Below are 21,785 nucleotides of genomic sequence, written 5' to 3'. Positions count from 1 at the left end.
GTAATTACAGACCTATTAGCCTGTGTAATACGGTGTATAAAGTGGTGACCAAGATCATTGTGGCAAGGCTGAGACCTTTTTTGGATAAGATTATTTCTCCCCTTCAGACGGCTTTTGTCCCGGGTAGAAAGGGTATTGATAATGTCATCATTGCCCAAGAGATAATCCACTTCCTTGGGAAGAAGAAAGGGAAGACGGGGTACATGGCCTTAAAGATTGATTTAGAGAAGGCTTATGACAAGCTTGAGTGGGGTTTTATTCAGAGCATGCTTATTAGGATTAACCTTCCTACACAGCTCATAGATGTTATCATGAGTTGTGTGTCGACGGTCTCCACCTCCATTTTGTTTAATGGGGAAGTCTTGGATCCAATTCTTCCTTCTAGAGGGATAAGGCAGGGTGACCCCCTCTCCCCGTATCTGTTCATCATTTGCATGGATTTTTTTGGTCAATTAATAGAAGAAAAGTGCAATATGAAGACTTGGCATCCAGTTAAAGCCTCTCAAAGTGGTCCTGAATTCTCTCATCTCTTCTTTGCAGATGACCTCATCCTTTTTGCTAAGGCAGATTGGGTTAATTGTGCCGCCATTAGAGATGTTCTTGATGATTTTTGTGAGTTATCGGGGCAATCTGTGAGTGAAGCAAAGTTGAGGGTGTATTTCTCCCCAAATGTAGACTGTGACACAAGGGAATCTCTTTGTGACATTCTGGGTTTTGCTTCCACTCCTTTCTTGGGGAAGTATCTTGGCTTTCCTCTCAAGCATCCTGGATCTTCTTCTCAGGAGTACAACTTCATCCTTGATAGAGCTAAACAAAAGCTTTCGGGTTGGAAGGCTAACATGCTTTCTCTGGCGGGGCGGAATGTTCTCATTCAAGCCTCTTTAGCTGCTGTTCCTTCGTATGTCATGCAATGTAACTTGTTGCCTGGTAGAATTTTGAATGGATTAGATAGATTGAATCGAAATTTCCTGTGGGGTTCTTCTAAGGCTGCCAAGAAGATTCATTGGGTTGGTTGGGATAAGGTGATAAAGTCTAAGGAGGAAGGGGGGCTTGGGCTGCAATCTGCTAAGGGGAAGAATATAGCTCTCCTTTCTAAGCTTAATTGGAGGTTCCATACTGAGAAGGAGGCCCCTTGGGCTAGAGTTTTGAATATGAAGTATTGTAATCCGAGAAGAAGAATTGCTATCAATGCTAATAGGCTTCCTTGTTCTCACATTTGGGCTGCGATGAAAAAAGGTATGGACACTTTCAATAAGGGTAGCAGATGGTTGGTTGGTAGGGATAGTGGGCTTAATGTGTGGCAAAGCAATTGGACTAATGGAGGATCTCTTAGAGGCTTGATTCAGGGTCCTATCACGAGGGAGGCTAGTCAGCTAGAAGTGAAGGACTTTATGTTAGACACTGGTTGGGATTGGGGGAAGATTCCTTTTGTTCTTCCTATTGAGGTTAGAAGGTTGATTCAAGCAACCCCAATGACTTTGTTGAGTAGAGGTGTTGATAAGTTGGCTTGGTCGGGATCTCCTAAAGGCACCTTTGATTCGAAGAGTGCTTATAGGATTGCTATGGGGGATGAAGGGATAGATCTTTTCCCAGCTCATTGGATTTGGAAAGTGAACACTCTTCCAAGGATTAGAACTTTTCTTTGGAAGTGTGCCCATAATAGCATTGGAGTTAAGGTTTTCCTTGAGAGGAGAGGTATTAGTCATGATACTACTTGCCCTTTATGTCAGGAAGGAGTTGAAAGCATTTTACATGCCTTGAGAGATTGCCCTCTTTTAAGAGGCCTGTGGAACCAGTTGGGGATTTCACCTTCTAATCAAGCCTTTTGGAGTAGCAACCTTCAGGATTGGATGATGTTAAATAGTAAATTTAAGCACAATTTAGGTGCTAACCACCCTCCTTGGAATGTTGTTTTTCCTTTTGCTGTGTGGAATGTCTGGAAGAGTAGAAACAATGAGGTCTTCAATGGTAAAAGTAGGAATCCGAAGCTTGATTTGGTGATTATAAACCAAGCAGTGGAATTTTTTCATTGTCTTTCCTTTCCAAGGCTAATGACTCGGAAAATTTTAAGGAGGATTAGGTGGGAGAAGCCGGTTCAAGGATGGTGGAAGCTTAACACAGATGGCTCTTGTTGTGGTAACACTGGTATGGCAGGTTGTGGAGGGGTGATTAGAGATGATGCAGGTAGGTGGATTATGGGTTTTAGTAGGAGTATTGGCATGACCAGCAGCTTTGCCGCTGAGCTATGGGGTTTAAGGAAGGGTCTTCTTTTATGCAGCAACCTTAATATTAATGCTCTTGAAGTTGAACTTGATGCCAAGGCTATTGTGGATGCCTTGGATAATCCTTCTTATGTGAATAATGTCATATCGCCTTTGTTGGATGATTGCAAACTTTTGATTTCGCGCATTCCGCAGGTTTGTATCCATCATTGCTTCCGGCAGGCGAATAGGTGTGCGGATAGTCTTGCTAGATTAAGCTATTGTCTAGATGCTGATTTTGCTACTTTTGATAGTCCGCCTGTGGACCTTTTAGGTGTTTTTGAGGATGACCTCAATGGGGTGTTTTGTAATAGAATCTGTTTTGATTGTATTGTTGCTGCTTAGTTTGTAATGAAGCTTTTTTAACCAAAAAAAAATATTTGGAAATGCCTGACAGCTCGAATAGTATGGGAAAGCAGCAATGTGTGGTCAATGAAAGTGAATCTATTCCTCCAAATATATCTACATGGGTGATGGGTGTTGAACTATTTGGTAGATTTCCAATTGCTTAAAAGAAAATCCCCAACAAGATATCAAAAAGAAAAAAGAAAAAAGAAAAAAGAAAAATGAAATTCAAATTCAATATTCTTTCTGATATCAATTATGATTTGAACGTTGGCAATGGCATTAGTGACTTTATAATCTTTCCTTATCAAACATATTCTCTTGTCCAACGAACTGTATATGTAGTTATGTATTTATTTGCTATTTTACTTGAAAAAGTGTGCTGTAGTTTTTATATTTTGTTGGAAATAAATAACTAAACTAAAATTGCGGAAAATTTCCTAATATGATTTATTTAAATTTTTTTTTAGGGTCATTCTACTGTACCCCCTATTTGTTTTGGGGGGTACGGTACCCTCCCTAATCCTAACCATTAATTTTTCATTGTTTCAATCCTGGCCTTTCATTTAATTTTAATGGAAACCTGTTACTGGTAAAGTAGGTCAGTGTATATAAACTAAAAAAAATTAAGATGGTTCCTATCTCAGCCTTTTCTCTTTCTCTTGCGTTCTCTTCTTGTTCCTCTGGTTCTCCGATTCTTTCTTCTTCCTCTCTCAGATTTTGCTCTTGCGTTCACTCCACTCCCTTATATTCATGGTCACATTATATTCCTGTTTTTCTATCATTCTAGGTATGATAGAAAAAGCTACAAAATTTTACAAAGGTTTCCGATCTGCAAATCAGAAGCAGCTTGAAGATAGAGATAGGTTGTTGCAGGTAATTCATCTCTACAATACGATTCTGTCGTTTCTTGCCCTGCTGAGTGAGGAGAAATCATAGGACCTGAGATCAAGCAGTGATTTTCATGGCAAAAAAATCGTTCTTCAAGAAAACAAATCCATATCCAGCAGAAGAAATTTCCGACTCTAACCATCCTCAGGTTGGTATTTCTTAGTCTAGATCCCTACCTCTAGATTGGCAAAATATGGGTTCTTTAATTCTTTGTAGGTCATGTATCTGTTTGGGGAAAAAATTTTCTTTGGTTTTTTCAATTCAATTAATAATAGAAATTTATGCCATGTAATTGATATTTGACATGCCATAAGGTTCTTTTCCTCTCTTTCTTCTTTTGATTTTCTTGGATTTTATGATGTGAGAAGATAATGTTGAATTGTGATTGAGTTAGTAAATAGGATTCAGGATGGAGGAATTTTTTGCATTTAAAGTTTGGGTTTTTATTTATTTATTTATTTATTTATTTTTTATTTTTTTAATAAGAGTGCTTATGCATATACATGTTTGTAAAAATGCCAGAAAGGGCTTTTGTTTATTTATTTAATATTTTTTTTCCTCTATGCATAATGTTTCCTTTCTTTAGTTATTTAATAGGCCATTGTAATGTTTTTGATGTGTTTGGATTCGGTTGGCTTCTTGTCATGGCAATAGCTATGCTTTGCCATGCTTGGCTGAGCTTTGCATTTGAGCCTGAAGATAATGTCTTAATTCTTCTAAAAAAGAAAGAAAATCATGTCTAGTATTCTATGTTAACGATTTACTCGTGTTCTTACTGTTTTTAAGAAATAGCCTTTATTGGTCCAAAGGTCTACACGTGGAAACTATCATGATGACTATTATGATCATCATCATCATAGTTTCCATATCTAAACCTTTGAAAATGATAATAAATAGTCAAAATAAGAACTTATGGAACCTTGGTATGAAAGTAGTAATAATTCTAGAGAATTACAACATCTTTCTTCCATAAAAAAATAGAAACAAGCTGTCCTAACTCCTAACAGACACAATAATTCAGCAAAAAAAAGAAGAAAAAATGGAGGTTTATATCCATGAGATTCGCCTCTCATTAAATGGAAGTAATAGTTGCTCTGTTTGCCAATACAGTCAGGTGACTTCTACACTAAATTGGTATCATGAATATTGTTGATATCAAAGACTAAAGTTCAATTGGCTTAAGAAATTTGTTGGTTTCTGAAGGGTGCACTAGTTGGTTCACACAAGGGGAGTTGCCGTTTATACAATACATCTAGTACTAGTTTAGAAAGCTCTCTGTGTGTGCATGGTTGGTTTAGTCAAGTTTTTTGTGCACTAACTGTTAATAACTTCTTTATCTGTTCATACTTTCAGAGAATAAGTTGCAATAAAAAAGCCAAATCAATCTGTAGAACAAGAAGAAGAAATCTCATCACAAGAAAATCTCTGGTTTCCAGGTAATCTGGTGGCTCTACCTTCTTGTACCTTTTATGAGATTATTATAAATTCAACTACAATTAACTTGCCGATTTTGTTCTATTTTACTCTCTCCTTGTTCAGCTGATTTTCACTTGTAAAGATGGTTTGTATGCCTACTTTGAGAGACAAGTTTGGTTGATACTTTTCAGTTGCTGATCAGTTTATCTAAACAGTTTGCTCCAGGTAGTTCATCAAAAGTTCTCATCACATCTGCAGATTCACGAATTCAGGTTGTCGACGGTATTGATCTAGTTCACAAGTTTAAAGGTATAAATAAGATACATCAAATTTTGTCTTCATTTGTTGCTGTTACTTTTCATTTTTTATTATTTATTAACATGAAAATGCTTGATACATGAAATTTTTGTCTTAAATCTGGTTGACATAATTAATATCATTGTACCTCCAAAAGTTGATACCTTTCTTCATTTCCTGGAGTTCTCAGTGGTACTTTCATTGTGCAAAGTGTTAAAAAATTGCTTTGAACTTAATGGCCCTGGTACTCCATGGCTAACTCTTAAATTTAGGCTGCAATAGTTCTGACTTGCAACTATTAAAATATTGTAAATATTTGATCTTTAGGAAGGACAATGGTTAAGTCACTAATTTGAAGAGCAAGAACCTATTGTTAAGCCACTGTGGATCACAAATTTTTTTTATAAACCATTATAGTAGCCTTTTAGTTACAATACGCTAAACCTGTGACCTTTGGAAATATGGTGTAGCACAAATGTGCTTGACTTGGTGCTCTTTAGAGGCGTGTAGAGCTTACCTATAAAAGAAACTACATAATAAATTAGTTGAACTTTTCGATAAAATTACTTATCAAAAAAATAAATAAACAAATTAGTTGGAAAAAAACTTGCTGTCAAAAGGCATGAATCTTTGAGTTGGACCTTATCAAAAACTTATCAATATTTTGTTATAAATTTTAAGGACATTAATTTATTTTTAACTCTTGTGTTCCTTATGTGTTTATCACTTTAGTCATAATGTCTTTATTATATGCTTTATTTGATAAATTCCCCTTTGATATGCAGAAAACTACCAGAATTCTCTATGCAATGAGGTGTGCTCTTATGAACATCTCATTCTTCTAAGCGTTGATAGTTATACCATGTAAATGCAAGATACTTTAGTTACCACTTGAGCTGCAAAAGGGACAATAAGAAATTCCTACAAGTTAGAAGTTGCCATGTTCAAAACTTAGGAATGAATAATCCAGACATGTAGACCAATTGCAAGATGCAGTTGATTCTCTTTTTCAATTATTGCCATGATGGTATTCAAATATAGATGTGAAGAAACATAGATGTGAAGAAACACATTGTAGTGGATTTCTTTGTAAATGAATTTTTTCCTTCTTATGATGAGCAAGTAGCAGAGTAAGTGGAAGTCAAGATACTTATAATGGATTTCTTTGTAGTTCTTCAACTTCATTTAGATACTTTTTTTTTTTTTTTTGCTGAAAGCTTCCTTTAGATACTTTACAACAAGAGACCTGTTTGTAGTGCATGAAACTAGGTTGTATATCATTTCACGTTATCGTTATTATGAGGTAAAAAACACTATATTTAGCTCCAAGTGCAAGTGATGGTATGTTTTCTTTGGACCATCTATGGCATATACAAATAGAACTAATGAATTATTTATCCTTTCGTATATGAACTTGTGGAAAAAATGGTTTCATATAGCATTCAGATCAAGAGAGCAAAAATATTATAACACCCAAAATTTGCCAAATCAATGCAAAACATAAAATAAGATAAAATAAAAAATTACATCAGTTTATGTATCACTTGTGCAAAATATGAAATTTAAAATTTCAAGATATTTTAAAATAAATGGCTGAGAGGGGGTCATATGTGATGTTTGTTCTACTGAATGACTTTCCAAGGCTAACTCAAGTATATGGCCGTGTGCTAACTACTTCCTAGTATTGTAGTTTTCAAGCTATAACAAGTTTTGTCCATGGTTAAAGATTGTTTTGAGAAAATTCTGCAGATACATAATGTCTTTCATTTCTACATAAGTTTATCACTAATACAATCATCACATAATGTCCTGTTTTTTTTTTCCCCTTTCCTTTGTTTTATTGCCCAATTTATTTTATTTAACTCATTGCTTCTTTTTATTCTCCTTAGAAAAATACAAAAGCATGTTCTTATAAAAACAAAGTTATTGACAATTGGAGGACATTGAGATCTTGTGTGGGAGGAATAGAGCTCCTAGAGTTGGTGCAAAATATATGGATGATGCAGTTGAAGCTATGATTGAGGAAGGAGAAAAGTGATGAATTCTCCTATTGCACAATACGTCAACATTTGGTATCAATAAGTTATGCAATTGAACCTTGCCAAAGAAAAAAGAGTAGAAAATATCCACTTTGAAACAATTTTTTAGTTTGAGATTTTGAATGTTGTTAAAAAAAATTTAAAAAACCATATATTTTGGGTACTCTCTCTCTCTAAAATATTTTAGTTGGCAAGAGTTGGCAAGACATTTTTTTAGTTGGCTATGATGGAAGATATTTAATCATTATCTTGTCAATTGGTCTATCAATGGCTTCTTTGTTTTGAATTTTGTGTAAAAAACATACATTTTGGATATTTTATCGTCTTTGTTGAAATAAAACCATTTAACTGTTAAGAACTTTGAAACAATTTTTTTAGTTTGAGATTTTAAATGTTGAGAAAAAACTCATGCATTTAGGTTCTCTCTTTATGTTGATATAGAACATTTTAGTTGCCAATAGTTGGCAAAAAAAAAATTTAGTTGGCTATGATGACAGATTTTTAGTCATCATCTTGTCAATTGGATTATCAATGGCTTTTTTATTAGCTCAAGTATTTATTAAAAAATGTTACTAAAATTAAAATGTAGAAGGTTTAAGAAAAATAATAATTGGAAATATATTTTATTGATTTTTAAATTCAAATCCAAATTCAAATTTAGGTATCCAAACAATAGAATTTCAAATCCGTCATTGTATAAAAAGACCCAAACAAGGAATTTAAAAATCAATGGATTTCAAATCAATGCCTTTTAAATCCATTAATTTTAAAATCAACGAGTTTCAAATCAAGCAAATAGAGTGGTTGTATAAAATTTTTATTGTCATTTTGGTTTTGCAAATCACTGGCGGCTCTACTTGTATGTGAGGGTGGTCCTATGAATTTGTTGCATGACAAATCAATGGCTATGAAGAACTCTATGATCTTAGTGTATTGTGTTCTCAAGCCTTTGTTTGTCATGGTCATTGAGTACTCAAAATTATCCATGTACTCGAATCCCCTCAAATAATAACTCATGTGCGCTTCCATGTATAATAAGCGTTCTGTTTCAACAATTTTCATTGCATTCAATCTCTGGAAGAATTCTGGAGGTAGACTGCCTGTAAAGCCATTGAAGGACATGTCAATAATGCGCAACTTGGGGAAGGCAAAATTGAATTTAGGACTCCTGATTGCACCATAGAATCTATTAGATCGTAAAATGAGAATCTTCAATTCAGGAAGAGCTCCCAACCAAGAAGGAAAAGCATCAATGATTTGATTGTTTCCAAGATCAAGACTCTCTAGTAGTGCACACCTCGCCATCGATCTTGGCACTTGACCATGCAATTTATTTTGGCCCAAGTCAATCATCCTTAATTTGCTTGAACTTGTCCATGTTTGAGGAATGGTGCCATGAAAATTGTTTCTTCCTAACTTTAGTATTGACAAAGAGCTGCTGAAGTTACTCAAACATCTTGGAATCATGCCATCTAAATTGTTCCCAGACAAATCAAGAACCTGAAGCAAACTTAGATTGCAAATCAATGATGGGATTTCTCCACTCAGTGAATTATCTGAGATTGTATAGAGAAGAGTAGAGAATGGTGGAACTGGAAGTGATCCACTGAGCCTGTTGGAACTCATGTTTAAAGCGAGTAAACTAGACCATGGAAGAACGCTAGGAGGTTGGTCAAAACCAGTTAGAAAATTGTGAGAAAGATCCAAATACAGTAGTGTTTGAGTACTTATTTTCCAAAACCATTGGGGTATCTGTCCATGAATATTGTTGAAGGCTAGATCCAAGTACATCAATCCATCTAGACCCTGCAAGAATTTTGGGAACTGTCCTAGATTGCATGAAGCCAACCACAAAGAGATCAATTTTGGTGGACTAGCACTGGAATTGGTTTTTGTTGACACTGATAATTTGTTGAATGACAAGCGTAGATACAATAAAATTTTGAGCATAAATAACGTGTTTAGATCCACTGTGCCACTCAAATTATTTGAATAAAGATCAAGATATTGAAGATTCTTGAGTTCAGATATTGAGCTTGGAATTGGACCTTGCAACTTATTTGATGCAAGGCTCAATTGAGTTAATTTGGTGAGGTTCATAAGCCAGAGTGGGATTGAACCAGTCAATTGATTAGAGCTTAGCTCTAAGGCAGACAGTTGGGTCCAATTGGCCAACGAAGGAGGGATTTCTCCCCTTAAATTGTTGCTTCTAAGATACAAATGAGTAATTTTTGAATTCTTATTGAGCCAAGGAAAGGTCTCACTACTCAAATTGATGAAGGAAAGTGCTAGCCTAGTCAGTTGGGTGAGGTTTGCAAAAGAAGATGGTAACTGTCCCCTAATAAGAGAATTATCTGAAAGATCTAGAGTAGTAAGCTTGGAAAGATTACCCAGAGAAGGTGGTATCAAACCTAAGAAATTGCAATCTCTGAGATTCAAATATTCCAAGGACTCAAGGTTTCCTATTGAGGTAGGAATTTCTCCAAAAAATCCTGTGTTCAAGACTCCAAGATACTTAAGGGGACTGCTCCAGTAAAAGTTTGGCAAATAACCAATGAGATCCGGATTGTATGATAATTCAAGAAGCTGTAATTTTGGTAGCTGGAACATACCTGTTGGAAAATTTCCAAGCAACCCACAACAAGAAAGCCTGAGAAATGTCAAGGAAGACATATTTACCAAAACATTAGGAAATGGGGAAGATATGATTACCATGGTGAGATCAAGTTGTATTAGGTTGGTTAAGTTTTGTACTAGGCTGTTGAAGTCGGGCTTTTTGAGTTCCAACAATTGTTTAAAAGGTGAATAAGAATTGTAAGACAGATCAAGGGAAGACAACTGGGATAGTTTTGAGATTTCAAATGGGATTTGACCAGAGAAGAAAGAATTGGAGAGGTTGAGATATATTAGACTTGAAAGATTGCCTATTCTAGATGGTATTTGAGAGTAATTGAAATGATTGTTGGCAAGGTTTAGCATGCGAAGATGAACAAGGCGAAAAAGGCTGCTGCTTGAGTTGATGGAACCATAAAGACAACTAGTACTAAGATCAAGGCCAATCACATGACCACTATCACGGTCACACTCTACGCCAGCCCATGAGCAACAACTGCTTCGTCCTTCGAGCTGCCATGATTCAGTCTTAGGATAAATACAAGGATATATAATAAAGGCGGACTTGTTGATGATAAAGCTTTCCTTGAACTGCAACAAGGCAGAGCTCTCATCATAGTGACATGGTTGCATAGAAGAGGAGTGAGTGAGATGAAAAAATAAGAGCAGGAAAGGTGAGCTCAAGAACATTAAGGAATATAGTGCTGCTGGCCCCATAATGTCCGAGTTATCTATGTTTAGCACTCTGTGTATAACAAAGAAAATGGAATGGTGGAGCTTTTATAGAGGAGACGCAACTCTTGTGGAACCATTTTGTTGTGTGAAAATTATTCCATGGCACCTTGCCAGCTACTACTAAGAAACATTAAAGTCTTTTTGTTTTCTTTGTTTTTGATTTGATCATTATTTTGAACTAAAGAGATAGGGTGATAAAGATCACAATTTTCTACAGTGCCACCTTGCCTTGCATACAAAGATGGCTGCAACAGGAGATGTGTTAGTTAGTTGGTGCGGCCATTAATGGCATTTATGAAAACTGTTTTCGTGCAGGCAACTACAACTGATTAGTCAACACGATATTATCGGTTTGTTTTTTAGTATACTAGGTATTAGCCTGCGGGTACTTCAACGGCTGCATTCATTGAATTTTTTTTCAACTAAATTCATCAACCAAAAAACAAAAAGTTATACTCAAATTTTTCTACACCACTTTTAAGACCTTATTGAGTTATTGTAATTATTCACAAACACATATATTCTTTCTAATGAATACATAAAAAAATCAATTACACCAAATAAAATACAATTACACATTCTTTATATTTGTTACATCTATCAGGTATGTTTATGTCATGTACATACACACATACATATACATACATACATATATATATATATATATATATATTATGAAAGAGTTTTACTCACATGGCAAGAAATTTTTGGAATAAAACGTGTCAAGAAAAGAAATATACAACAAAAGTACTTAACATCATGAACACTATTCAAAAACCAAGATATACACCAATACAGTGAAATCATTCCATAATATTTATCTTGCAACTTATAACTATGATTTTTTAATACACATCATTATAGGCAGGTACGTATATCTTTGTAAAATACTGGTTTCATTGTATTTCAGAATATTCATTGAGATTTTTATCAAGGAGCTTGCATAGCCATTTATTTTCCACATATGCTTCTTTTGTTTGCAGTACCCTTTCTTATATTGGGAGGGAGTTGTTGAGCGCAGGAAATTAACCTGAAATTCCCAATATGTGAGAAACAAAAAATAGAGAAAATATACGCCAAAGAAAAATAATCACACACGCAAGACAATATTTACGTGGTTCGGCAATTTGCCTACGTTCACGGAGTTGCAAAGATTTCACTATTATCAGGGAAAAATACAAAGTGTGGTAGTACAGTGTTTCAGTCTCTCAAGAATGACAACAATACAAAACCCTAATCACCAAAAACGGTTTTTACATCCTGCGCATAAGAAAATATACGCCAAAGAAAAATAATCACACACGCAAAACAATATTTACGTGGTTCGGCAATTTACCTATGTCCACGGAGTTGCAAGAATTTCACTATTATCAGGGAAAAATACAAAATGTGGCAGTACAGTGTTTCAGTCTCTCAAGAATGACAACAATACAAAACCCTACAAAACCCTAATCACCAAAAACGATTTTTACATCCTGCGCATAAGATTCACAATGGGCTACAAAACGGGCTAAATTTTTTTCGGTCCAAGCTTCCTCTCTATGGACTAAGTCTCAGAAAATCTTCCATTAAAAACCACACAACATTATTCGGGTCGGGTCGGGTAGTCAACTAAATCAAACATAACTAGGCTCCACAAAGTCCAATATTGAGAACATTCTTCAGTTGTGGTTCAAAGGTTTTGAGACTGAGAACATTGGTTTGGTGAATTACTTAGGCAAGTCAACTACAAACTATATCTCAAGGAGAGAATGAGAGATTGGATAACTAAAATCTAAACCAAATATAGAAACTCCATAATTCAATTAATTTAATTTAATTAAAAAAAAATCAAATTCAGTTTTTACATGGAACATGCATCAAAGCCTAATTTGATTGTTTCAACAAAAGTTGAAACAGTAACTTAAACCTTTACCAGCATCTCAACCGTCTTTGAGCTTCTTGGGAAGTCTGTAAGTGTTATGTTATTCTGTATCCCTTAATTTCTTCTCCATCAAATATACAATTAATGCGTACTAAGCTAAGAACAAAGTCATAGTTATAATATTAAGCATTGCATCTTGATGCTAAGCTAAGAACAAAAATCTTATTTTTAATATTAAGCATTGCATCTTGAAAGACCATGTCATGGCCCAATATCTGCATTGTTTGAAGTAAGCTAGTGGTGCAAAATCATTAACAGAGTGATAAGAATATAAGAGAAATGAAGAAAACGTACCAATTACATAATTTGAATTAGAGGGTCGCAGGGCTGTGGCAAAAAAGTACCAATGACCTTTTCTTTTTTGTGGTAAAGTTTTGTTTTTAAAACTGCAGAACCAATAAACATGGGGACAGGCTATATTTTTTGCACCCAATATAGACTTGTGCATACTTAAGTTTACATGCATGCAAGAATGGTGGACAAATGAGCCATCTTTGTTGTGTCCTTTGACTCAAAATTCAGGGTTATACCTTCCAGGTCACTCTACTTGAAAATCCAATAAATGAGAGATGTGTGCAGGGACGGATCTAGGATTTTAAGTTAGAGGGGCTGCAGTGGCGGCTCTAGGAATTTTTTTTTTTAACATGGTCACTAAGAAATTTTAATTATACAAAATATAATAAAATGATAACTTGAATATATCAATGTCACAAAAAAAAAAAAAAAAACGCATAAATACACGAAGTATTAAATTTCTTTATGCTAACAATGAGGAAAAAAAAAAAAGGATTGATAATAGATAAAGTGGGAATTGATAATGCTAAAAATGAGAGTAATAAATTAAGTGAAGAATTCTGTAATGATGAGAGAGAGAGAGAGAGAGAGAGAGAGAGAGATTATTTGCTACAACTATGAGTTGAGTTGTTAAGGAGTAAGGAGAGCAAAATTGTTGCGATTGCAAAGCCAAAAAAAAGTATAACTGTCGTCACCATTAAGGAGAAACTCACAGCCACAATATTTTTCTTTTTACCATTTTTTTTTAAGGAAAAATGAAATTATGAACTATTTTTATTGAATAGGTTAAATGAGTTACAAATTTAAATGATTAGCAATTTTTATACTTTTGTTTTATAATAGGCTTTTTGTTGAATAATTTGTTCACTTGCTATTGTTTAATCTTGTCTTATTTTTGTTTAGTTTATGTTTGTTGTTATTTGGGCTAATATTTATTGTTGTTATTTAAGCCTTTAAAAAAAAGGATTAAGGATTATGTTTGGGGGGGCAAAATTAATTTTGGAGTGATACGTATACAACATTTTTACAACAAATCTTATGCAAAAATCTATTATTGGTGGATAAAAAAATAATATCAATATTAGGACCAAACTAGAATCAATAACAACTTACTATATTGGATTTGTTGTGAAATTATTGTGAAAAATGTTGTGAATGTAGCATTACTTTTATTTTTGTTAACTCAAATTTTTGTAATTCTCAAGTTAGGGTGTTCAACATTTTTATTAGGGTGGTCACAATATGTTATTTTAGCATATAATTATTTTTAGGCAAGTGTATACATTTTTTTTTTTGCAAGTCAGGGTGGTGTGGAGCCGCCAGTGAGGGGCCGGAGTATAAGCGGAAAAAATTCTAGTTACTAAATGGTTGATTTTCCCATGATTTACAAATCAAATAAGAATTACATATATTATCACTCATAAAAAGACTAATTGTATTAAATAAATTTAATATTTTTCAATTTATAGATTTACTAGTTTTCAATTATAAATTTGTCTAATTTAAAATTGTTAGTTATAGTATGAGTTAGCAACGTGAGCAAGTGATATTTTTATTTTATTATGTATTTGTCTTTGTCTCTCTGTCTCCATCTTTTTGTCTCTTTATGTTTGTCACTTATCTATTACCCAATAGGCCAATATTATAATTGTAGGGATGATAGGCCCAGTAGAATATATTGGGCCGGGGGCCCGGTCCGAGGACACTTAGTAGTTCAAGGATGGGTAAACGTGTTATAGAGGTCGGCACTAATAAATAAAGGAAGGGATCTAGGCATGATGGTTCAGGAAGGTGATCCAAGGAAGGATGCTTCCTTGGATAAGTAAGGCAGAGGTCAGAAGGTGCGGCTCGTCATCCAGACCAACATTCTAGGAGTTTCTATTGATAAGGATGCACGTCATGGAGGCATGCGAGCTATGAAATATCTAAGAGAAATTTGCTACCACTGCATTGAATGCTCTGTAACTAACTCTCTGGCCGCATTAATGAGAAAGTGATACCTGAACAGTAACTTTTAGCCTTATAGCTACTCCCTAAATACTTTAAGAAGGTGCTGATGGGACAAGAATCAATACCAGCAATCTAATCTACACGTGGAAGGTAGAGATGAAGGAGGAAGATAGTATAAAATAGAAAGAAGACCCTAAGAGAAGGGGATTGGAGAATTGAAAGAGAAATACTGTAGCAACAAGAACTGTACTTGTAATCAACTTCAATTATATACAAGAACTAATCTCCTCGAACTGTGCCGAGGAGGATTTTCTTAGATAAAATTAGTTTATTTTTACTTTATTATCATTTGGATTCACAATAATCGTTACCAAATTCATTAGAGCCTAGTTTTCCAACTCACTTTCTACAAATTCATTGTATTGGGCTCTTTGGGCCTAAATCATTTTACCTTTTAGGCTTAGGACTCAAATTGTGTCCTTACAATTGGCGTTGTCTGTGGGGACTTCTTGTATTATAGTGAGCTTAGTGTTCAATTATGGTAGGTTTAGGTCCAAACCAGGCGGAATCCATGGGGTCCCAACGTCAAGATCATTTCCTCAATCTTGAGCAAAGAAGGGACTGAGAAGTTATTGTGCATACCACCCATACTAATAGGAGCCACTCTCGAGATGGGAGTTATATCTCTTATGAGGAAAACACTAGAGCCTTGCAGCTAGAGATTGATCGTTTGAAGAGGAAGTTGCACCACAAATGGCGAAGGCGAACTCCCTCCAACTTTGATTTTTCTTTTGGTGATGAGGGGGATGGTAGCTATAGACCCATGTCAAGAACTCCCTCCAGTGAATCCTTCTCATGTGATGAGGATTACCACTGGGAGCGTAAGAATAGGAGCCCGTCTCGCAAAGGCCTGGGAAATAACGCTATGAGCAAGGTGTTAAACCAAATTTCCAGGTCACCTTTCACACATAGAATTGAAGGAGGAAAACTTCCTCGGCAGTTCACTCAGCCAATGTTTACCATGTACAATGGTCGAACAGACCCTGTGGAGCATGTAAGTTACTTCAACCAAAGAATGACTGTCCACTCTAGGAACGAGGCCTTGATGTGCAAGGTGTTCCCATCCAGTTTGGGACCTGTGACAATGAGATGGTTTGATGGTCTGGGGGCAGGTTCTATAGATTCCATTAAGGAACTCACCTGGGCATTCGGATCTCGCTTTATTACGTGTAGTAGGGTTCCTCGGCCCTTAGATTCCTTGTTATCTATGACCATGCGAGAAGGGGAGACCCTGAAAACGTACTCGGATAGGTACTGGGAGTGTTCAATGAGATAGATGGTGACTTTGATGATGTGGCCATAAGAACTTTCAAGGTCGGCTTACTTGCCGAGCATGGTTTGAGGAAGTCTTTAACTGGGAAATCTGCTAACAGTGTACATCAACTCATGGATTTAATTGACAAGTATAAGCAGGTCGAAAAGGACCAGTAACAAGGGAAAGGGAAGGCTAAGGTTATCCCTCAGGAGAGAGGGGATTTCAGGTTGGACCGATACAACAACAACCGGCCCTAGAGAGACTTTGTTTGGTAATCGGGGTCTACCGCTACTCAAATGGTTAACACGGTGTTTCGAAAGCCATTACACCATGTCTTGGAGAAAATCAAGAACAAGCCATTCTTAAATTGGCCAAACAAGATGGGAGGTGATCTCATGAAGCGCAATCAAAGCCTTCATTACCAATACCACCAGGATTGAAGGCATACCACAGAGGACTGTAGAACCTTGTGAAATCACCTGGAGCAGCTGGTTCGAGAGGGGAGGCTAAAGCAATTTTTGTATCATCTCAGTGGGCAAGGGTGCCAGGCAGGTTTGGAGTCTCGAAGAGATGCCTCTTTGAGAGCCCCTTTGGGCACAATTAATGTCATCCTTACTGCCCCAGGAAGGACTGGTTCTCATCCCTCTAGAGTAATTTCTGTAGCTCGGCCACCTGTCGAGGACTCTAACTATGAGCTGAAGAGGGCTAGGATGGAAATCCGACCAGTATTGAGCTTCTCGAATAAGAGTAAGGTTGGAATCATATAGCCGCATGATGACGCCCTAGTAGTCACCTTTAGGAGAAGAGGGTATAATGTGAAGAGGGTGTTGGTAGATCAGGATAGTAGGGTAGAAATTATGTACCCTGATTTATACAAGGAGCTAAACTTGAAACCGGAGGATTTGAGAGGTTATGATTCACCTCTGTTGGGCTTTGATGGGAAGATGGTTATTCCAAAGGGTCAGATACGACTACACGTGCAGGCAGGCTCAGAGGTAGTGAAGGTGGACTTTATTGTGGTGGATGCTTATTCTCCCTACGCAGCCATTGTAGCACGACCTTGGCTTCATGCCCTAGGGGATGTTTCTTCCACCCTCCACTTGAAAGTGAAATATCCATCTGGAGATTAAGTTGAAGAGCTGGTTGGGAGCCAGTTCTTGGCTAGGCAGTTCTTAGTGGCTGCAATTATGCATTAGCTTGAAACTGACTCCTCAGCCTCTGTTGATAGGGGCTTATAGCAATCAAGGACTCTAGTGTTACCAGTGGACGAGACAACCACGGGGGCCAAGTGTGAGGATTTAGAGAAGGTTGTTGTAGATGATGATTCAGAAAATTTTTTTCAGGTCAGAGCCTAGTTGCTTCCTCAGGAGAAGGAAGAGCTGGTAGAGTTTCTTAGGAGGAATATTGATATGTTCGCATGAAGTGCTTACGAAGCTCCTAGGATGGATCCGAACTTCATTTGTCATCATTTGAATGTTAATCCATCCGTCACACCCAAAAAGCAATCACCTCGGTGTTCATCTAAAGACCATTTTGATGCTGTCAAAGACAAGGTGATAAAACTTAAGCAGGCTAAGGCTATTAAAGAGGAGTTTTACCCTAAGTGGCTAGCCAATACTGTAGTGGTGAAAAAGAAGAGTGGAAAGTGGCGAGTACGTGTGGATTCACAGATTTGAACAAGGCCTGTCCAAAGGACCCTTTCCCCATGTCTCTAATAAATCAGCTAGTGGATTCAATTGTAGGCCATCCTCGAATGAGTTTTTTGGATGTCTTTCAGGGATACTACCAAATACCACTGGTTCTGGATGATCAAGAAAAGATAGCTTTTGTCACTCCTATTGGAAATTACTAGGAGTGTGCAAATAATAACCGGAGCCGACAAGACCGACCGGCGCCGACCATCCCGCACCGCCATTGGCACCGACCGATGGAGCCGACGCCGGCGAGCGGAACGCGAACGGAGCTCCGATGTCGGTGCGGTGAGGATGTTGAAGACGCAAAGCACACACCGAGGTAGAGCTGAACCGAACCGAACCGATACAAACAGAGCAAACTTTTAGATCTTGAATACGGCATCGTTTAGGTGTATGAGTATCCATTTCAAATTTCTTAGTTCTTACTACAATGTCGTCATTTGGGTTATTATTTAAAAAAAAAAAAAAAAAAAAAAAAAAAAACACAAAACGTAAAACACTGAAACTTGAAAGTCTGAAACAACACCGTTTGATGCTAGGTTTTCAGACACGCCTAAGTCCCAACTATAAATACCCTTTGTTATGTCTCATAGCCCTTAACTCTCTCTCTCGCTCCGCTCTTGCCGCCAGTCGCCTCTACCAAGTCTAGCCTCTTGTTGTCTCGCCGGCTTGAGTCACGCCTGCAGGCACAGCAGCAGCTCACCAGTAAGCCATCAACTCCTTTCCTCTTTGCTGGACAGTGGACACGCATCATTGACTCATTGAGTTGGGTTTATAGTTTATAAGTTTATCTGATTCTCTTTTTTTTTTTTTTTTTTTGCTGAATAAGTTTATATGATTCTCTTGGTTTGACTTTTTTTTTTTTTTTTTTTTTTTTTTTTTTTTTTTATGGGTCTTGGTTTGACTGTTTGAGACTTTGAGAGTTTGAGTAGTCTTACACTTGATACTGATAGTGATACTTTGACTGTTTCAAAAGTTTGTAGTTTATAAGATACTCTTGGTTTGACTGTTTGGTTTGACTGTACGTTGAGTAGTTAATTTATGAAATATGGTCGGATTCTTCTTGCTCTCTTGCTTATAATTGTAAATTTATAATGCTTGTAGTTTAGTTAATTTATACTGTGTAGTAAATTTATTTAGTTAGTTTTTAGTTTATTTATTTAGTCAGTTTAGTTAATTTATATAGTGTAGTTAATTTATTTAGTTAGTTTTTAGTATATTTATTTATTTAGTCAGTTTAGTTAATTTATACAGTGTAGTTAATTTATTTAGTTAGTTTTAGTTTATTTATTTAGTCAGATTAGTTAATTTATACCGTGTAGTTTTATAATGCTCTCTTGCTTATAGTTAATGCTTATAAGTTTAGATTTTATCAATTTTTCAGCACTTATTTGTCACACTCACAGTATACTAAGTAGTAAGCACTAACTTTTTTTTTTTCTTCAGCATTTTAATTTTTGAGGGAGACGAGATTGAGAGAGTTCACGCTTTCAATCCTTCACGGAGAGGTAATCACTAAACACTCACTATATTCAACGTTATGATTTTAAATTTTTAGTACTTAGTTATTGCTCTTATTGAATTTGGTTGTGACATTCATTGATTGAGAGTGAGCTATTTGATATTGTATTTGTTGGAAAAATTATAATTCGATATTGTTGTGGAAACTTTGTTTTTTTGTTGATTGAAATTTTTTTTATTAGATAGATGTCGATGCTCCACCTGGATTTGGTGCACCTGGGGACCCTAACCCACTTCCTCCTATTTCTGGTAGTGTTAACCCTAACCCACCTGAACCTGTAGCACCCATTGGACTTGGTGCATCACTTCCCCCACTATCACCTAAACAAGGTGGTAAGGACCCGTCTATAGTATGGCAACACTTCATTAAGTTGGTTGGTTTTGGTCCCGATAATCCTAGGTCTCAATGCAAGTATTGTAAAAATCAATATAAATGTCATGGTAAGAAAAATGGTACTTCGGGCATGTTGCAACACATGAAGGTGTGTAAGAAGTGGCCTTTTCCCCGTAATGATAAGCAAAAAACTTTGACTTTCCAAGCTAAGAGAGAAGGGGAAAGTGGTTCAAGTGTGTTAGTGGTTGCAAACTATAGTGAAGAGAGGATAAGGTTGGCGTTGGTAAGGATGATCATCATTGATGAATTGCCTTTTAAATTTGTGGAGCGTCAAGGCTTTCAAGAATTTATGGAAATAGTTGAGCCTAGGTTTCCTATTCCCCATCGCACTACCATTGCAAGGGCTTGTATGAAGATTTATTCTAGTGAGGTGGATATTTTGAGAAGGGCTTTTGTTGGGCAACGAGTTTGTGTGACAACGGATACTTGGACATCCATACAAAACTTGAATTATATGGTTGTCACGGCACACTTCATTGATGGGGATTGGACTTACCAAAAACAAATCTTAAACTTTTGCCCTATAGCTAATCACAAAGGGGACACTATAGGTAGAGCGGTTGAATCATGTTTGTTGAAGTGGTGTATAGACCGGTTGTTTACAATTACTGCGGACAATGCTAGTTCTAATGATGTGGCAATTGATTATGTGCAAAAGAAAACAAAAGAAAGAGATAGTAGCATATTGGGTGGTGAGTTCATGCATATGCGTTGTTGTGCGCATATCTTGAATTTGATAGTGCAAAATGGGTTGAAGTCCATTCATGAATCAATTGCCAAAGTTAGGAATGCGGTGCGATATGTGAGAGCCTCTCCCGCAAGGTTTGAGAAGTTTCAAGAATGTGTTGAAAATGAAAAAATCAAAGCCAAATGTTTGTTGTCTCTTGATGTGCCAACAAGGTGGAATTCCACTTATCTTATGTTAGATTGTGCTTTGAAATTTGTGAGAGCATTTGATAGGTTGGAAGAGGAGGATGGGCATTATAAACTTTATTTTTGTGAATCAGATGGGAATGGGAAAAAGCTCGTTGATCCTCCTAACTATCTTGATTGGGAAAATGTTAAAACTTTTGTGAAATTTCTTGGCATATTTTATGAGGCGACACTTAGATTTTTTGGGTCCTTGTTTGTCACTTCTAATACATACTTCCATGAGCTAATTAGCATTGAAGATCAATTGCAACAATTGTGTAGTGTTGATGGGGATCCACTCTAGAAGAGTATGGCGGTAGAGATGAAAAAAAAATATGATAAGTATTGGGAAAGTATAGATAATATCAATTTGATGCTTTTTGTCGCTGTTGTTCTTGACCCAAGGTATAGATTGAAGTATGTAAAGTTTTGGTTTAGGGAGTGGTATGGAAAGGACAAGGGGGATGCGATGAGCTCTAAGGTTCGGGATGTATTGAAGAGGTTGTATGTAGAGAGAGTGGGTCAAAATGGAGCTTCGAGTTCTACGGGTATTGGTGCTTCATTGTCTAGGGACTCCAGGCCAAGTGTTGGCAATGCTTCATTGTCTGATCGTATTAAAAGTTATAATAATAGGTTTAAGCAACACTTGGCGAACGAGGACAGTGTGGAAACCAAATCTGAGTTGGATAGGTATTTGTTGGAATCTTTTGAGGACCCTGATGTGAAAGATTTTGATATCTTGATGTGGTGGAAAATGAATTCTTCTAGATATCGAGTCCTTTGCCAAATTGCCCGTGATGTGTTTGCTATTCCTATCTCTACAGTTGCATCTGAGTCTGCTTTTAGTACGGGGGGGCGTGTTTTGGATTCGTTCCGTAGTTCACTATCTCCTAATACAGTTGAAGCCCTTATTTGTACCCAAAATTGGTTGAAAGATGCAAAGGAAAAAAGACCAATAAAGATTCGAGAGTGCATGGATAATGTGGAGGATATTGATGGTTTTGAGATTGACACTGGTAAATATATATTCATTTTGTTTGTTGTATATATCAATTGCTTATTTATTTGCTCAATGCTTACGAATCATTTTATTTTGAATGGGATTGTAGAAATTGCATCGGTTTGCCCAATGCCTATGGAGGAGGATCCAAGCACCGTTGTGTTGGATGATGATGAGTGATGTG

At 36.4% G+C, this 21,785-nt stretch overlaps 1 protein-coding gene and 1 long non-coding RNA gene across 3 annotated transcripts; one reads left to right on the top strand and one right to left on the bottom strand.

Moving 5' to 3' along the window:
* The first annotated feature begins 3,080 nt into the window (after nt 1-3,080).
* Nucleotides 3,081-6,389, top strand: LOC115959321. 2 transcript variants are annotated; one of them, XR_004084833.1, is made up of 4 exons: nt 3,081-3,645; nt 4,851-4,933; nt 5,129-5,222; nt 5,996-6,389. It is a non-coding gene; the product is annotated as an uncharacterized LOC115959321 (long non-coding RNA). The 2 variants fall into 2 exon arrangements; XR_004084834.1 differs by having other exon boundaries at nt 5,037-5,222.
* A 1,578-nt stretch (nt 6,390-7,967) lies between these two features.
* Nucleotides 7,968-10,622, bottom strand: LOC115960953 (receptor-like protein 6). Its single transcript, XM_031079992.1, has one exon. It carries the CDS (start codon nt 10,577-10,579, stop codon nt 7,991-7,993), a length of 2,589 nt encoding a protein of 862 aa, XP_030935852.1. The 5' UTR covers nt 10,580-10,622; the 3' UTR covers nt 7,968-7,990.
* Between the last annotated feature and the right edge of the window lie 11,163 nt (nt 10,623-21,785).

This window comes from Quercus lobata, chromosome 9 (genome assembly GCF_001633185.2).
Source record: "Quercus lobata isolate SW786 chromosome 9, ValleyOak3.0 Primary Assembly, whole genome shotgun sequence".
NCBI classification, from domain to species: domain Eukaryota; kingdom Viridiplantae; phylum Streptophyta; class Magnoliopsida; order Fagales; family Fagaceae; genus Quercus; species Quercus lobata.
The sequence above is the reverse complement of the archived record's forward strand: the minus strand, read 5'-3'. Positions and strand labels throughout refer to the sequence as shown.